General features: G+C 37.1%; 1 protein-coding gene across 6 annotated transcripts in view; it reads right to left on the bottom strand.

Moving 5' to 3' along the window:
* Positions 1-16802, bottom strand: part of SEL1L2 (SEL1L2 adaptor subunit of SYVN1 ubiquitin ligase) — a 118382-nt gene that overhangs the window by 37323 nt on the left and 64257 nt on the right. For 5 of the 6 annotated variants that reach the window (XM_060284611.1, XM_070043594.1, XM_060284613.1 and 2 more), the window contains exon 4: positions 16068-16230. The exons of the other annotated variant lie outside the window; for it this stretch is intronic. In XM_060284611.1, coding sequence (XP_060140594.1) covers positions 16068-16230 — 163 coding nt within the window. The remainder of the gene's footprint in view (positions 1-16067; positions 16231-16802) is intronic. 6 annotated transcript variants of the gene reach the window in all.

Here is a 16802-nt window from a genome sequence, read left to right as displayed (position 1 = left end):
ACTGCAAAACACACCACCGGATGCAGTCCTGCCCACCAGAAAGACAAGATCCATCCTCATCCACTAGAACACAGGCACCAGTCCCCTCCACCAGGAAGGCTACACAACCCACTGAACTAACCTTACCCACTGGGGACAGACACCAAAAAAATGGGAACTATGAGCCTGCAGTCTGAAGAAAGGAGACCCCAAACACAGTAAGTTAAGCAAAATGAGAAGACAGAGAAATACACAGCAGATGAAGGAGCAAGGTAAAAACCCACCAGACCAAACAAATGAAGATGAAATAGGCAGTCTAACTGAAAAATAATTCAGAGTAATGATCTAAAGATGATAAAAAATCTTGGAAATAGAATGGAGAAAATCCAAGAAACGTTTAACAAGGACATAGAAGAACTAAACAGCAAACAAACAATGATGAACAACACAATAAATGAAACTAGAAATTCTCTAGAAGGAATCAATGGCAGAATAACTGATGCAGAAGAACGGATAAGTGACCTGTAAGATAAAAAACTGGAAATAACTACCACAGAGCAGAATAAAGCAAAAAGAATGAAAAGAATTGAGGACAGTCTCAGAGACCTCTGGGACAACATTAAATGCACCAACATTCGAATTATAGGGGTCCCAGAAGAAGAAGACAAAAAGAAAGGGACTGAGAAAATATTTGAAGGGAATATAGTTGAAAACTTCCCTAATATGGAAAAGGAAACAATCAAGTCCAGGAAGCACAGAGAGTCCCATACAGGATAAATCCAAGGAGAAACATGCCAAGACACATATGAATCAAACTAACAAAAATTAAATACAAAGCAAAAATATTAAAAGCAGCAAGGGAAAAGCAACAAATAACATACAAGGGAATCCCCATAAGGTTAACAGCAGATCTTTCAGCAGAAACTCTGCAAGCCAGAAGGGAGTGGCAGGACATACTTAAAGTGATGAAAGGGAAAATCCTACAACCAAGATTACTCTACCCAGCAAGGATCTCATTAAGATTTGACAGAGAAATTAAAACCTTTACAGACAAGCAAAAGCTAAGAGAATTCAGCACCACCAAACCAGCTTTACAACAAATGCTAAAGGAACTTCTCTAGGCAGGAAACACAAGAGAAGGAAAAGACCTACAATAATAAACCCCAAACAATTAAGAAAATGGTAATAGGAACATACATATCAATAATTACCTTAAATGTAAATGGATTAAATGCTCCAACCAAAAGACATAGACTGGCTGAGTGGATACAAAAACAAGACCTGTATATATGCTGTCTACAAGAGACCCACTTCAGACCTAGGGACACATACAGACTGAAAGTGAGGGGTTACAAAAAGATATTGAATGCAAATGGAAATCAAAAGAAAGCTGGAGTAGCAATTCTCATATCAGGCAAAATAGACTTTAAAATAAAGACTATTAGAAGAGACAAAGAAGGACACTACATAATGATCAAGGGATCAGTCCAAGAAGAAGATATAACAATTGTAAATATTTATGCACCCAACATAGGAACACCTCAATACATAAGGCAAATGCTAACAGCCATAAAAGGGGAAATCGACAGTAACACAATCATAGTAGGGGACTTTAACACCCCACTTTCACCAATGGACAGATCATTCAAAATGAAAATAAATAAGGAAACACAAGCTTTAGCTGATACATTAAACAAGGTGGACTTAATTGATATTAATAGGACATTCCATCCCAAAACAACAGAATACACTTTCTTCTCAAGTGCTCATGGAACATTCTCCAGGATAGACCATATCTTGGGTCACAAATCAAGCCTTGGTAAATTTGAAATCATATCAAGTATCTTTTCCAACCACAACGCTATAAGACTAGATATCAATTACAGGAAAATATGTGTTAAAAATACAAACACATGGAGGCCTAACAATACACTACTAAATAACCAAGAGACCACTGAAGAAATCATATAGGAAATCAAAAATACCTAGAAACAAATGACAATGAAATCACGACCACCCAGAACATATGGGATGCAGCAAAAGCAGGTTTAAGAGGGAAGTTTATGGCAATACAATCCTACCACGAGAAACAAGAAACATCTCAAATAAACAACCTAACCTTACACCTAAAGCAATTAGAGAAAGAAAACCCCAAGGTTAGCAGAAGGAAAGAAATCATAAAGATCAGATCAGAAATAAGTGAAAAAGAAATGAAGGAAACAGTACCTAAGATCAATAAAACTAAAAGCTGGGTCTTTGAGAAGATAAACAAAATTGATAAACCACTAGCCAGACTCATCAAGGAAAAAAAAGGGAGAAGACTCAAGTCAACAGAATTAGAAATGAAAAAGGAGAAGTAACAACTGACACTGCAGAAATACAAAGGATCATGAGAGATTACTACAGGCAACTATATGCCAATAAAAGGGACAACCTGGAAGGAATGGACAAACACTTAGAAAAGCATAACCTTCCAAACTGAAACAGGAAGAAATAGAAAATATAAACAGACCAAATACAAGCACTGAAATTGAAACTGTGATTAAAAATTTTCCAACAAACAAAAGCCCAGGACCAAAGGGCTTCACAGGCAAATTCTATCAAACATTTAGGGAAGAGGTAACACCTATCCTTCTCAAACTCTTCCAAAATATAGCAGAGGGAGGAACACTTCCAAACTCATTCTACGAGGCCACCATCACCCTAATACCAAAACCAGACAAAGATGTCCCAAAAAAGAAAACTACAGACCAATATCACTGATGAACATAGATTCAAAATTCCTCAACAAAAAACTAGCAAACAGAATCCAACAGCACATTAGAAGGATCATACACCATGTTCAAGTGAGGATATCCCAAGAATGCAAGGATTCTTCAATATACACAAAACAATCAATGTGATAAAGCATATTAACAAATTGAAGGAGAAAAACTATTTGATCATCTCAATAGATGCAGAAAAAGCTGTTGACAAATTCAACACCCATTTATGATAAATAACCTCCAGAAAGTAGGCATAGAGGGAACTTACCTCAACATAATAAAAGCCATATATGACAAACCCACAGCCAACATTTTTCTCAATGGTGAAAAACTGAAACCATTTCCACTAAGATCAGGAACAAGAAAAGGATGTCCACTCTTACCACTATTATTCAACATAGTTTTGGAAGTTTTAGCCACAGCACTCAGAGAAGAAAAAGAAATAACAGGAATCCAAATTAGAAAAAAAGAAGTAAAACTGTCACTGTTTGCAGATGACATGATACTATACATAGAGAATCCCAAAGATGCTACCAGAAAGCTACTAGAGCTAATCAATGAATATGTAAAGTAGCAGGATACAAAGCTAATGCACAGAAATCTCTTGCATTCCTATACACTAATGATGAAAAATCTGAAAGAGAAATTAAAGAAATACTCCCATTTACCACTGCAACAAAAATAATAAAATACCTAGGAATAAACCTACATAAGGGGAGAAAAGACCTGTATGCAGAAAACTGTAAGACACTGATGAGAGAAATTAAAGATGATACAAACAGACAGAGAGATAAACCATGTTCTTGGATTGGAAGAATCAACATTGTGAAAATGACTATACATCCCAAAGCAATCCCTACCAAACTACCAATGGCATTTTTCATTGAACTAGAACAAAAAATTTCACAAATTGTATGGAAACACAAAAGACCCCGAATAGCCAAAGCAATCCTTTTTTTTTTTTTTTTTTTTGCGGTATGCGGGCCTCTCACTGTTGTGGCCTCTCCCGCTGCAGAGCACAGGCTCCACACGCGCAGGCTCAGCGGCCATGGCTCACGGGCCCAGCCACTCCATGGCATGTGGGATGTTCCCAGACCGGGACACGAACCCGTGTCCCCTGCATCGGCAGGCGGACCCCCAACCACCGCGCCACCAGGGAAGCCTGCCAGAGCAATCTTGAGAAAGAAAAATGGAGCTGGAGGAATCAGTCTCCCAGACTTCAGACTATACTACAAAGCTACAGTAATCAAGACAGTATGGTACTGTCACAAAAACAGAAATATAGATAAATGGAACAGGATAGAAAGCCCAGAGATAAACCCACACACATATGGTCAGCTTATTTTTGATAAAGGAGGCAAGAATATACAATGGAGAAATGACAACCTGTTCAATAAGTCGTGCTGGGAAAACTGGATAGCTACATTTAAAAGAATGAAATTAGAACACTCTCTAACACCATACAGAAAAATAAACTCCAAATGGATTAAAGACCTAAATGTAAGGCCAGACACTATAAACCTCTTAGAGGAAAACATAGGCAGAACACTCTATGACATAAATCACAGCAAGATCCTTTTTGACCCACCTCCTAGAGAAATGGAAATAAAAACAAAAATAAACAAATGGGACCTAATGAAACTTAAAAGCTTTTGCACAGGAAAGAAAACGATAAACAAGACCAAAAGACAACCCTCAGAATGGGAGAAAATATTTGCAAACGAAGCAACTGACAAAGGATTAACCTCCAAAATATACAGGCAACTCATGCAGCTCAATATCAAAAAAACAAACAACCCAATCCAAAAATGGGCAGAAGACCTAAACAGACATTTCTCCAAAGACGATATACAGATTTCAACAAACACATGAAAGAATGCTCAACATCACTAATCATTAGAGAAATGCAAATCAAAACTACAATGAGGTATCACCTCACACCAGTCAGAATGGCCATCATCAAAAAATCTACAAACAATAAGTGCTGGAGAGGGTGTGGAGAAAAAGGAATCCTCTTGCACTGTTGGTGGGAATGTAAATTGATACAGCCACTATGGAGAACAGTATGGAGGTTCCTTAAAAAACTAAAAATAGACCTCCCATATGACCCAGCGATCCCACTACCGGGCATATACCCTGAGAAAACCATAACTCAAAAAGATTCATGTACCACAATGTTCATTTTTTAAAAAGCCAGGACATGGAAGCAACCTAAGTGTTCATCAACAGATGAATGGATAAAGAAGATGTGGCACATATATACAATGGAATATTACTCAGCCATAAAAAGAAACAAAATTGAGTTTTTTGTAGTGAGGTGGATGGACCTAGAGTGTGTCATACAGAGTGAAGTAAGTCAGAAAGAGAAAAACAAATACCATATGCTAACCATATATATGGTATCTTAGAAAAGAAAAAAAATGGTTCTCAAGAACCTAGGGACAGGACAGGAATAAAGACGCAGACGTAGAGAATGACTTGAGCAGACAGGGAAGGGGAATGGTAAGCTGGGACGAAGTGAGAGAGTGGCATGGACATATATACACTACCAAATGTAAAATAGATAGCTAGTGGGAAGCAGCCACTTAGCACAGGGAGAGCAGCTCGGTGCTTTTTATCCACCTAGAGGGGTGGAATAGGAAGGGTGGGAGGCAGACGCAAGAGGGAGAAGATATGGGGATATATGTATATGTATAGCTGATTCACTTTGTTATAGAGCAGAAACTAAGACACCATTGTAAAGCAATTATGGTCTCAAAAAGATGTTAAAAATATTTTGGGAAGATGGAATTATGAAAAATGACAGAAGGTAGTGGAACAAAAGGGTGAATACGTTTTTCAGTAAAGTTCTTGGTGAAAATGAAAAATGTGTGTTTTATTTTTACTTAGAAAACTGAAGGCACATTTTGTCCCACCCAATATAATGTATGTGACCATATGTGGATTTCTGGTATCAGTAGGGGTGTCCTGGAACCGATCCCCTATGGATCCCAAGGGCCTACTGTACCACATTGACAAAATCAAAGAGAAAAATATGAGCATTTCAATTGATGCAGAAAGAGCATTTGACATAATTCAACACCTTTTTTAATAAAAACACTAAACAAATTAGGAATAGAGGAAAATTACTTCAGCATAATAATTACCATGTATAAAAAGCCCATAGCAGATATCATATGTAATGGTGAAAAACTGAAAGCTTTCCCTTTAAGATTAGGAACAAGGCAAGGAGATGTACTCTCATCACTGCTATTCACCATGGTACTGGAAATTCTAGCTAGAGGAGTTAGGCAAGAAAAAAAAAAAAAGACCTCTAAATTGGAAAGGATAAGTAAAATAAACTTTGTTCACAAATGACATAATCTTATATGTAGAAAACCCTAATGATTTCACAAAAATCTGCTAAAACTAATAAATTCAGCAAAGTTGCAGGATACAAAATCAACACAAAAAACGAATAGCTTTTCTATACATTAACAATCAACATTTAGAAAAGGAATTTAACTGTCCATTTCACAATAGCATCAAAAAGAATAAATACTTAGGAATAAACTAACCAAGGAGGTGAAAGACTTGTACACTGAAAACTATAAAACAATGCTGAAAAAAATTTAAAAAGACATAAATAAATGGAAAATACCCTATGCTTATGTACTGGAAGACCTAATATTGTTAGAATGTACCCAGAGAGATTACAGATTCAGTGCAACCTCTATCAAAGTCTCAATGTCATTTTTGCACAAATAGAAACAACCATCCTAAAATTTATATAAAATCTCATATGGAAACTCACAAAATAGTTGATCTGTCTTGAGGGAAAAAACCCCAAAGCTAGATGCCTACAGTAATTCAAAACCCTGTAGTACTGGCATAAAGACAGACATATAGAGCAATGGAACAGTGTAGAGAGACCAGAATAAACCGTCATATATATGGTCAAGTGATTTTCAACAAGGATGCCAAGGCATCAGGTGCTTCTGAGAAAAGTACAACCTGCCCTTTAAATTCTGAATGTTTGTGTCTTTGTTCCAGTTACTATGGCTGTGTAACAAATTAACCGGAAACTTGGTGGCATAAAATGACCATTTATTATGCTAAGGGTTCAGTGGGTCAGGAATTTGGTCAAGATAGAGTGGGGATGGCTTTTCTCTGATCCATGATATGGGGGTCTTAGTTGGAAGACTCAAAGGCTAGGGATGCAATAATCTGAATGCTGTTTCACTCACACGTCTGGCAGTTGATTCTAGCTGTTTGTTGAGACCTTAGCAGAGACTAATGGCCAGAACAGCAATATGTGGCCTCTCCTATTGTATGAGCTTCCTCACAGCATGGTAGCTGGGTTCCAGGAGTGAGCATCCTGAGAGAGAGGGAGCCAGGCAGAGCTATATCCTTTTTATGACTTAGCCTTCAAAGTGATGTAGCAATACTTACAGCAAACTCTATTGTTTGAAGTAGCCACAAGCCCACCTGCATACAAGCAAATGGAAAGTAGACTCTACTTTTTGATGATGTTGATTAGGGGTCTGAAATAGCATGTGGACTGGAAATATTACTGTGGCCATTTTGGGGGGAAAATGCCATACTGCTCAACAAAAACCAGAAGGGTGTGGAGATATTCCACTTCCTCTTAGTTATTAATCTTCAAGTCTAACACCTATTCCATCTGTGTATTCTTCGAATATGAAAAAGTAAATAAAGTAATATAAAAAACCCATGATCCATCACCCAATCATTATCCATTGTCAATTTGCCCAATCTGCCTTCACTGATATCCACACTGATTTTCTCTGGCCATCCAGCTTATTTTGAAGTAAATCTTGGACAATATATATTTCATCTGTAAATATTTCAGTATGTGCCTCTAAAAGAAAGAACCTTTAAAAAACAAAATCATAATATCATTATTCACTGAAAACATTAATATAAATTTGTTAATATCATTAGTCAGTGTCTATATCTACCCAACGGCCTTATAAATGTTCTTTATTTTTCTTTTAACTTTTTCTTTTCTTTTTTTAACGGTTTGTTTGAATTGGGATCCAGATATGGCCAATACATTGCAACTGAGTGGGAAGTCTCAAGTCTTTTTTAATATCTAAGTTTCTTATCCATCTCTTTTCTCCTTGTAATTTTTTGTTGTTGTTGAAAAAACCAGTCACTTCTCCTATAGAGTTATACTTAGCCTGGATTTTGTTGATCACAATACTGTATTTTCTACAGGCTGGCAGTCAGATTTAGAGGCTTGATCAAACTTAGGTGTAATGTGTTTGGCAAGACTGTCTCATAGGAAGTGTTATGTATTTCCATCAGGAGGTATATAGTTTCTTGTCTCTACTTTGTGATGTTAGCAGCCAGTAATGACCACTGCATAGGTCCATTGACTTATTAGGGGTGGCAAAAAGATACCATTCTAATTCTGTCTTTCCTTCCTTATTTATTAGCTGGAATAATTTTATAAAGAAAAACTTTCTTTGGTCTCCTATATTCTGAGATATAGTTTGTGAAGAATAGTCAATAAATGTTTGAACCTGTCTGTTTATCAGTTTTCAAAATAATGAGAGTTGGTTCTCTAACATCCTCCAAAGTGATTAAAGAGTGTTGTTCCGGGCTTCCCTGGTGGCGCAGTGGTTGAGAATATGCCTGTCAATGCAGGGGACACGGGCTCGAGCCCTGGTCCAGGAGGATCCCACATGCCGTGGAGCAACTAGACCCGTGAGCCACAACTACTGAGCCTGCGCGTCTGGAGCCTGTGCTCCGCAACAACAGAGGCCGCGGTAGTGAGAGGCCCGCGCACCACGATGAAGAGTGGCCCCTGCTTGCCGCAAGTGGAGAAAGCCCTCGCACAGAAACGAAGACCCAACACAGCCAAAAATAAATATAAAAAAAAATAAGTTAAAAAAAAAGAGTGTTGTTTCTAAGTATCATTATGAACTAATGGATTTAAGTACATTTGAGGTAATTTCAGTCCATTGTGGTCATTATTCATCTTCGTGCTCAATTGTTCCATCTTTAGTAATTCATGCTTGTTTGAGCTGCCGGACCAGGGATTGAATCCAGGCCACCGCAGTGAAAGTGCCAAGTCTTAATCACTGGACCACCAGGGAATTCTCAATCCTAGTATTTTCTTACAGTGTCCTTGCCATCAAGTAGGATAAGATGTTTCAACATCATCTTGTATATTTCTTGCCCCATACCCAGAATTTGACATTTTCCAAAGATTCTGCTTTCTTTTCAGTGGGAGAGGACTTCTGTTGTTAAGCATAATTCCTTTTGGGGGGGAGAGTTAATATCTAAATTTAACTTTTTATATATTTGTTATCAAATTAAGAGATGTATATGTATTAAAAATTAAAATTCCAATATTTCTGAGGGCTTAAAATACAAATATCAATGTCCTGCTCCTTTCTAGGCTACTCCTTATTTGTCTCCTTAGAGATAACCACTTTTAATTATTTTAGTTGTTTTCTTCTAATAATTACCACCATTAGGACTCCTGATAAGTTGCTACTACTTGCTGTTAATTTATGTATTTTGCACATTAGCTATAGATTTGCTAGATGATAGATGATGATTTAGGTCATCTACATCACTTTATTTTTTCTCCTTCCTCCTCTTCTCAATAGAGTCATAACACTATTTTTTGTCAGAACATAATTGTAATAGTCTGTTTTGGTGTTCCTAATATTTTCAAGTTGCTACTCATTTGTAGCTTTATTATTCCTATCACCATTTTTACAAGTTCATTCTACACTCTTATGCAAATCATGGGTAATATGCCTTTCTTTCTATGCTTCAAATTAAAAACAATTTTGTATTAGCCATTCAGCTTAATAGCTGATGGAATATTTGAAGAGCACAGGGTCATAGGCAGCATCCTGAGGCAGATTACCAGACTTGCTTTCACCTTGGCATCAACCTATTAGTCTATACTTTTTATTTACCATTATCAAAGCCCACGTTTCTACTTTTTCATCTAGCTCATGAGAACATGATGCAAGACTTTGTTAAATGTCTCCCTAAAGTCAAGATACAACAAGGTCTGATAATTCCATCAAAACAGAAAATGAATAATTTCTTAAACTTTTTATTAAAATTTCAAGGATAAAGAACAATCTTACTTTTTAAACTAGGGAATTGACTGCAGAGTTCAGTTCTTAAAAGCATAATAGCTCTAACATGTGGTTTATAATTTGTAATCTACTTAATCCATAAACTAAAAAAATATCTAAGATTCTGCCAATTCCTCTTTAGTCTCAAAGACTCCCTTTTCAGGAAAGTTGATCATGAAGGCTGTTATTACAAATGGAAAGTGGAATCCTGGTACTCCTCTAACCCTTGTAGTTATATTTTAAATGGCTAAATTGGCTCCTTGTAAAAATACCTTTAGCCAATATTATTGGCTAAATAATTTATTTTTCTTGCAACTCTTAGCAATTTTTGATTCTGCTCCATTTAGAATCTTGTTTATGTAGAAACTTTGATAATATACAAATATACTGACCTTTATATAAGAAAATGAAGATATGTTCTATTCAGTTGAGCTTGTATTATAAGATGCTTTCACCAACAGTGTATCATTTTGTGCAGAGCCTACCACACTTTTTGGCCTGATTCTCTTGGAGAAGATTGTGAGGTCGTGAAGTTGTGTAGTGGATTGTGTGGGAGTTAATTTCCATCCTGTGATTGGGATGGAGAGCTTTCTCTGTATAAAACTCATTCTATAAAGGGCTAAAACCATGATTTTCCCAGCCTCAAATAAATCAACTCAAAGAGAATGCTTCCTCTCTCTTTAGCAGAAAAATAACAATGGATGATCTTGAATTAATTCTCTGGAGGGCTTAACTTTTTTTGTTTTTTTTTTTCCCCCCACTGCTTAAAGCATGGCAGGCAGGAAGACAAAAGATGTTATGGGTGTCATGTAGTAAATATGCCAATTATAGTCAGGGCTGTCCTGTTTCTTTACACTTAGGCATTGTTAACTAACAGCTTTACAGTAGTCAGTTTTTGGTCTTTGGTTTTTTCTGAGATAAGGCTGAGGTGAAATGAAATGGATTATAGAATGATTAAATCTTTTTTTAATTAATTTTATTTTTGGCTGTGTTGGGTCTTTGTTGCTGCACACGGGCTTTTCTCTAGTTGCGGCGAGCGGGAGCTACTCTTTGTTGCCGTGCGTGGGCTTCTCATTGCGGTGGCTTCTCTTGTTGCAGAGCACGGGCTCTAGGTGCGTGGGCTTCAGTAGTTGTGGCACGCGGGCTCAGTAGTTGTGGCTCGCAGGCTCTAGAGTGCAGGCTCAGTAGTTGTGGCGCATGGGCTTAGTTGCTCTGCAGCATGTGGGACCTTCCCGGACCAGGGCTCGAACCCGTGTCCCCTGCATTGGCAGGCGGATTCTTAACCACTGTGCCACCAGGGAAGCCCTAGAATGATTAAATCTTAATCCAGAAAAAAAATGCTGTGGTTTGAAGAGAAGCTACACTATAGTGATGACATCAATGATACTTTCAGTGGTTTTAAAATGTCAAGCTCTGCAAATTAAATTTGTTTATAAGACCCTGAACTCAACCATTGTGCTGTGTTATAGTCACTGGGATTTGAGTGGAAAGAGTTAAGTGTGCAGGATATTTTAGTATATTTCAAAGCAAATTACTCAGGTTCCATAATAACAACTTAAAAATTAAATGCTCCTCCTTTTTCTCTTTATATAAGGAATTATTAAAAGAGAAAAAAATTAAGCATTTAATTATTATAATTGTTGTACGGGGCTTGAAAGCATCTGTAGTCATTACTTTTAGCTCAAATTGCATGCCAAACAGAAGTGTGAGTCAACCCTGATGGAAAACTCAGATCCTTTTTGCACCCTTAATACAAAAAGATGATTAACGTCAAAAAGAAATGCTCTACACAGGTAATCCTAGAATTATCAAAGCGAGTATTTGATACTAAAAATGATTTTTTTCAGTAGTAGCACAGTGCTAATAATCATTACAGTGATTAAGTTAATTTTAAGGTGATACAATGTGAATGATCCATTTTTTTTTAATTTTTAAATTTTATTTTATTTATTCTTTTATACAGCAGGTTCTTATTAGTTAGCCATTTATGATCCATTTCTTGATTCTCAAAGCAAATGAGGTTTAAACCCTACCTTCTTATTTGGCAAATTAACAGACAAATTTTCTATTGAAACAGTTCATCAGTATCAAGAAAAGAATGAGTCTTTCTGATTCTGAATCTCTGCTTCCTTAAATGACGATCAGAGAAATAAAAAATATATAATTTATCTACCTCCAGCTGGTATACTACAATATCTTATGACAGCCTCTAAAATATGGCTTTTTTTTGTTTGTTCTTTCCTCAATTTTCACCATTTTCATGAAGACTACACCATTAGTGAATAGTTTTCATTATTTGGAAGGTACAGATTCTTTGCAAATCAATTCAATAGAGTCTGTTCACAATCTTATTTGTTTTTATTGCCCTTATCAGGATTTCTTTTAGTTTATTTGGATTTTTTGTGATGAACCATTCAAGGTGCATGAAAAGAAATAAGTATGCCTCTTTTCCTCCATCCAGCTTTCCTTTTATACATAGCCTGAAACTGCATTTCTTCCCCCACCCCCTCAATGCCTGCATGAATCTGAGTTCATATCTTTTTTGTTTTCTTTGTTAAATCAGGTCTCTACTAGCCCTCTGGCACTCCAGGCTTCTCCCATCTATAACATTTCAGTATTTCCGATTGTTCTTACCCTTTTCCCCCAGAGATAGGTGTCTTCATTCTCATTTTCTCTCTATCTTTATGTCTATCTCTCTCACTCTCTTTCATTATCATTCTCAGTATACATTTCAGCTTGTTCAGCCACATTTCTGTTGCTACATTGTCCTTGCAGTTCCCAGCAATATTTCCTACCAGTGCAGCTGGATTCCTGTATCAGGCTGGCACAAACAGCCTGAGAAGAAAGGTGGTCACCTGGCCAGTCCTGTTAAAGAGCTGTGATCAATATGGCACGTGGCCAGCCTTGTCGCAGCAACCAGCCATCAAACAAAGCATTGTTTGTACCATGGAATATCTTTAATTGTTCTTTGTATCAGGAGATAATTCAACTGCAAGAGGACTTTCTATCAGAAACAGATTTTCCTATAGTGATGACAGGGATGATAGTTAATTTCAGAATAGAATCCAGCTGTAGCACTGGAACAGGGTCCTGTAAGCTCCCTGCCCATCCAGATAACACTTTGGCTGGAAGATCACGGGGAGCTGAAGGGAGGAGGGGAAATCCAAGTGAAGAATACGGGTGTTCAGGTTGTCAGGAAGAGCATAAGAGGAGCTTGGGGCAGAGACTTTTTCCAACCACTGTTGTAGCATTTCAATAAACAGTGTGGCTGAATTTTGCATATCAGGTCAATGTCAGCCTTTCAGGTGATAAGTCTGTCCTCACCCACATTTTGTCTTCTTGTCCTCTTGAGACCAAACACACATAAATAGACAGGAGGTCTGGGGCCATGCGATAGAACAATTCTAACTAGAGTATGTGGAGTGAAACTCTGACTTCAGCTTTAAAATCCATATGTTTTATGTATCAATTATGTTAATTTGGAATTTTTTTTTCTGAAAATAGTACTTTGACCCTTGCATCAAATACTTTATTCAAATATAGACAAATCCTTCATGTTGCCTGTATCCAATATTCTAGACTGGGAGCAAATGTCGCTTCTTCCTTGTAGCCTTCCCTACCTGCCTCAGGCAAAACCAGTCAGACCCTTTTCTGTGCACTTTATACACACCTTAATTCTAGTCCACGTAAATTATGCTGAAATTATTTGTTTATATTTTTGTTTATATTTATATAAACATATTTATATAAATATATTTATATATTTGTTTATATTTCAGATTGGCCCATAAGGACTTTGGCCTATTGATCTTTTTCTCCCCATCAACAGGATTATCTGTGGTACATAGTAAGTGTCCAAGAAACAACTGTTGACTTAATTAATTAATTAATATACCCACTAACAGAAAAAGCACATATTCACTAGTTTAGAAAGGAATTAGGTGACATTATTTGTTGTGGTGGTCATGATGGTAACATTTGGTCTGTTTTGGAACTTTATATTTTTGATTAACCAAATATGGGATATATTCATAGGGAAAGATATCTCTGATGTATTATTAAGTGAGTAAAGAGCAGATTAAGAAACAGCAATTAAAGTATGTCTCATTTTTGTAAAAAATTTTCTACATACTTATAGGAAAAATTCTGGAAGAATAATAGTAAGAGTAATAATTGCATTTATATCTTTTATGATGAATGATTATAAAGTTCCAGGTATGGAATTAAGTGCCTTCACACATTATTTTAATCCTCACAACTCCATTAATTCATTCATCATGAATTAATTCAGCATTCAACTAATATTCTTTGTCCCAGACACTGCACTAAATTTTTAGAGATATAGCAGTGAACCAGATAGACATAGAACCTGGTGTTTTATCATTATCCTAACTCTACAGGTGAAAGTTAGAGAGGTTATCCCACCCATTAGAGTTCCTCTTGTCCAACTTCTGGTTCAAATAAATATGCAGACTCACAAGACTCCCACAGGCTACACATGCCACCAGTTTCTTCGGTAGATGTAGCACAGGAATCACAGTTTGCCAGCAGGGCAGCATCAGGCCTCCTTTCCGTGGGAGTCCTTGCAGCAGGTCACATAGTCCTCCAGCAGCCCTCATCTTTGGTCCCTCAGCTGACTCAGACACAAGGGGATGAGATCCCCTGTTGCACATTGGGTGGTGCAACAGGCAACCTGACATAAAAGCCTCATATTCCCCCTGTAACAACTCCATAGGCATAGTGTCCAGGATCCCGGTAAGAATCATCACCACCATCAGGTATTTATAGTTCATGACAGTTTCTCCCAGTCCAAAGGTAGTTTACCAAGTAGAGGTCATTTCAACAATAAGCAATACTATCTAGAAACATAGTTAACATTTCACTCCTATCATATTACCAGGGAAACAGAAGTAGAGAGTGAACCAAAGGTCAAATTCTCATGCAGAAGAAGGGGAAAGGGTTTTGTTAAGTAGTTATCCAATAAGTAAGTGGTAGAGTGCATTTGAACTTAGATCTGTCTGACTCCAAAGCTTAGCTTCTACACTTTACTGGATGGAAACAAAAATGATCTATGGGAAAAGATTTTAGACAACTTTTAGTGTCTTCCTCATAATTTCTGAATTCGCCGGTTTTTCTTGTAATCAGCATAAATTTCTTTTGTGATCAGAAAGAAATGTTTTCATTAAGAAGACCAGCAAAGGGCTTCCTTGGTGGCGCAGTGGTTGAGAATCTGCCTGCTAATGCAGGGGACACGGGTTCGAGCCCTGGTCTGGGAAGATCCCACATGCTGCGGAGCAACTAGGCCCGTGAGCCACAACTACTGAGCCTGCGTGTCTGGAGCTTGTGCTCCGCAACAAGAGAGGCCACGATAGTGAGAGGCCCACGCGCTGCAATGAAGAGTGGCCCCCGCTTGCCACAACTAGAGAAAGCCCTTGCACTGAAACAAAGACCCAACACAGCAAAAATAAATAAATAAATTACTAAAACTCCTACCCCCAACATCTAAAAAAAAAAAGCGCGACCAGCAACATGAAAACATACTTTTGCTATAGCATTAAGTGAAAGCAGCCAGAAACAAAATGATACATCATAATCATAATACATGTGATTATGATGATATTTTTAAAAGAAAGATGCACAGAGGAAGACGCCAAACAGAAATACAAAGCAGTCCTAACAGTAGTTGAGTCAGGATGGTTGGCTTGTGAAGGGCTTTTTTTTTTTTTTTCCTGTTTTCCAGATTTTCTATGAAATGCTTATGTTATTCTTGGAATAAAGTGAAATACACATATTAAAATAGAAAAGGAAATATATATAGCTTATAAAATACTTGAAGTGTAAAAACCAGGCATCCTAAGGTAGGAGATTTAGTTCCATATTTCTTTGCATAGGTGAATATATTTTATATAAAATTTAACTATGTTAGGGGTTCAGAGTTCTCACATTGTTTCGAAACACACACATGGACATGGATGGTGGGAAGGTGGATTAGAGAGCAGCTCTGCTCCATTCCTGAAAGTCACTCAAGAGCTAGAAGAATTTGCCCCGGGCTCCTGCTCGTTCTTGCCCTGACGGAACATTACACTCAGCGCATTACAGTAACTTTCCTAGGCCTGGGCTCATGCAGTAGAGGCTCAACTCCTCTCACATGTTATTTGCCTATAATTATTTCAGGACATAGCTATTTAAAGTTTAATTTTCTTTCAAAACTCACGTTTTGGGCTTTATATGATCCTTCTTTAGCCAAGGACTCGTATAATTGGATAGCTGCTGTTATGTTTTGCATGCCAAAATTTCCAAATAGCAAAGCATCAGCCATTTTCTCCATAGCTTTCAAGTTTCCCATGTCAGACGCTTTAGCAAAGAGTTTGTAGGCTCTGTTTGAAGAATACGAAGTTAGAAGTGTGATTATCAAAAATGAAAATTGTTGCTCCCTCCTTCATACTGCTTCTCTCTAACAAGTAGGACCTGGTTGATGTTGCTACTAACAATACAGTTTGGCTAAAGTCCATTACATTTCTAGACCAGTAGATTTTTTTCAGCCCTAGGTCAGACTAAGATTACAATTTCAAATATATCTGACAAATAATGAAGCTGCTGAAAAGTAGAAATATTGAGGCTATATCATGCTTCAAGCTTATAGACCAAGAAAAGTGAAAAATTGGGGCACTTGTCTTAAAATAGTGAACTCTCCCATGGCAACTCCCATTAATTATGAGTATTTGATTTATAAAATGAACTCTGAAATACATAACAATATAATCAAAATCAATTAAAAATAATCAAAACTGGAATGTCATCTTGGAAGTTACTATCATGAGAACTGTTCCTTTATATTCCAAGATAAATTTCTAAAACAGAACATATTATTCAGCACAGCAAAGACAGACTGTGTGGGAAAACAATAACCAAACAAAACCTTAATGGTTTTTAGGGCTCTAGAGTCTGA

Source organism: Globicephala melas, chromosome 15 (genome assembly GCF_963455315.2).
Source record: "Globicephala melas chromosome 15, mGloMel1.2, whole genome shotgun sequence".
NCBI classification, from domain to species: domain Eukaryota; kingdom Metazoa; phylum Chordata; class Mammalia; order Artiodactyla; family Delphinidae; genus Globicephala; species Globicephala melas.
Note: the sequence above shows the minus strand (reverse complement) of the source record. Positions and strands in the feature narration are given on the sequence as shown.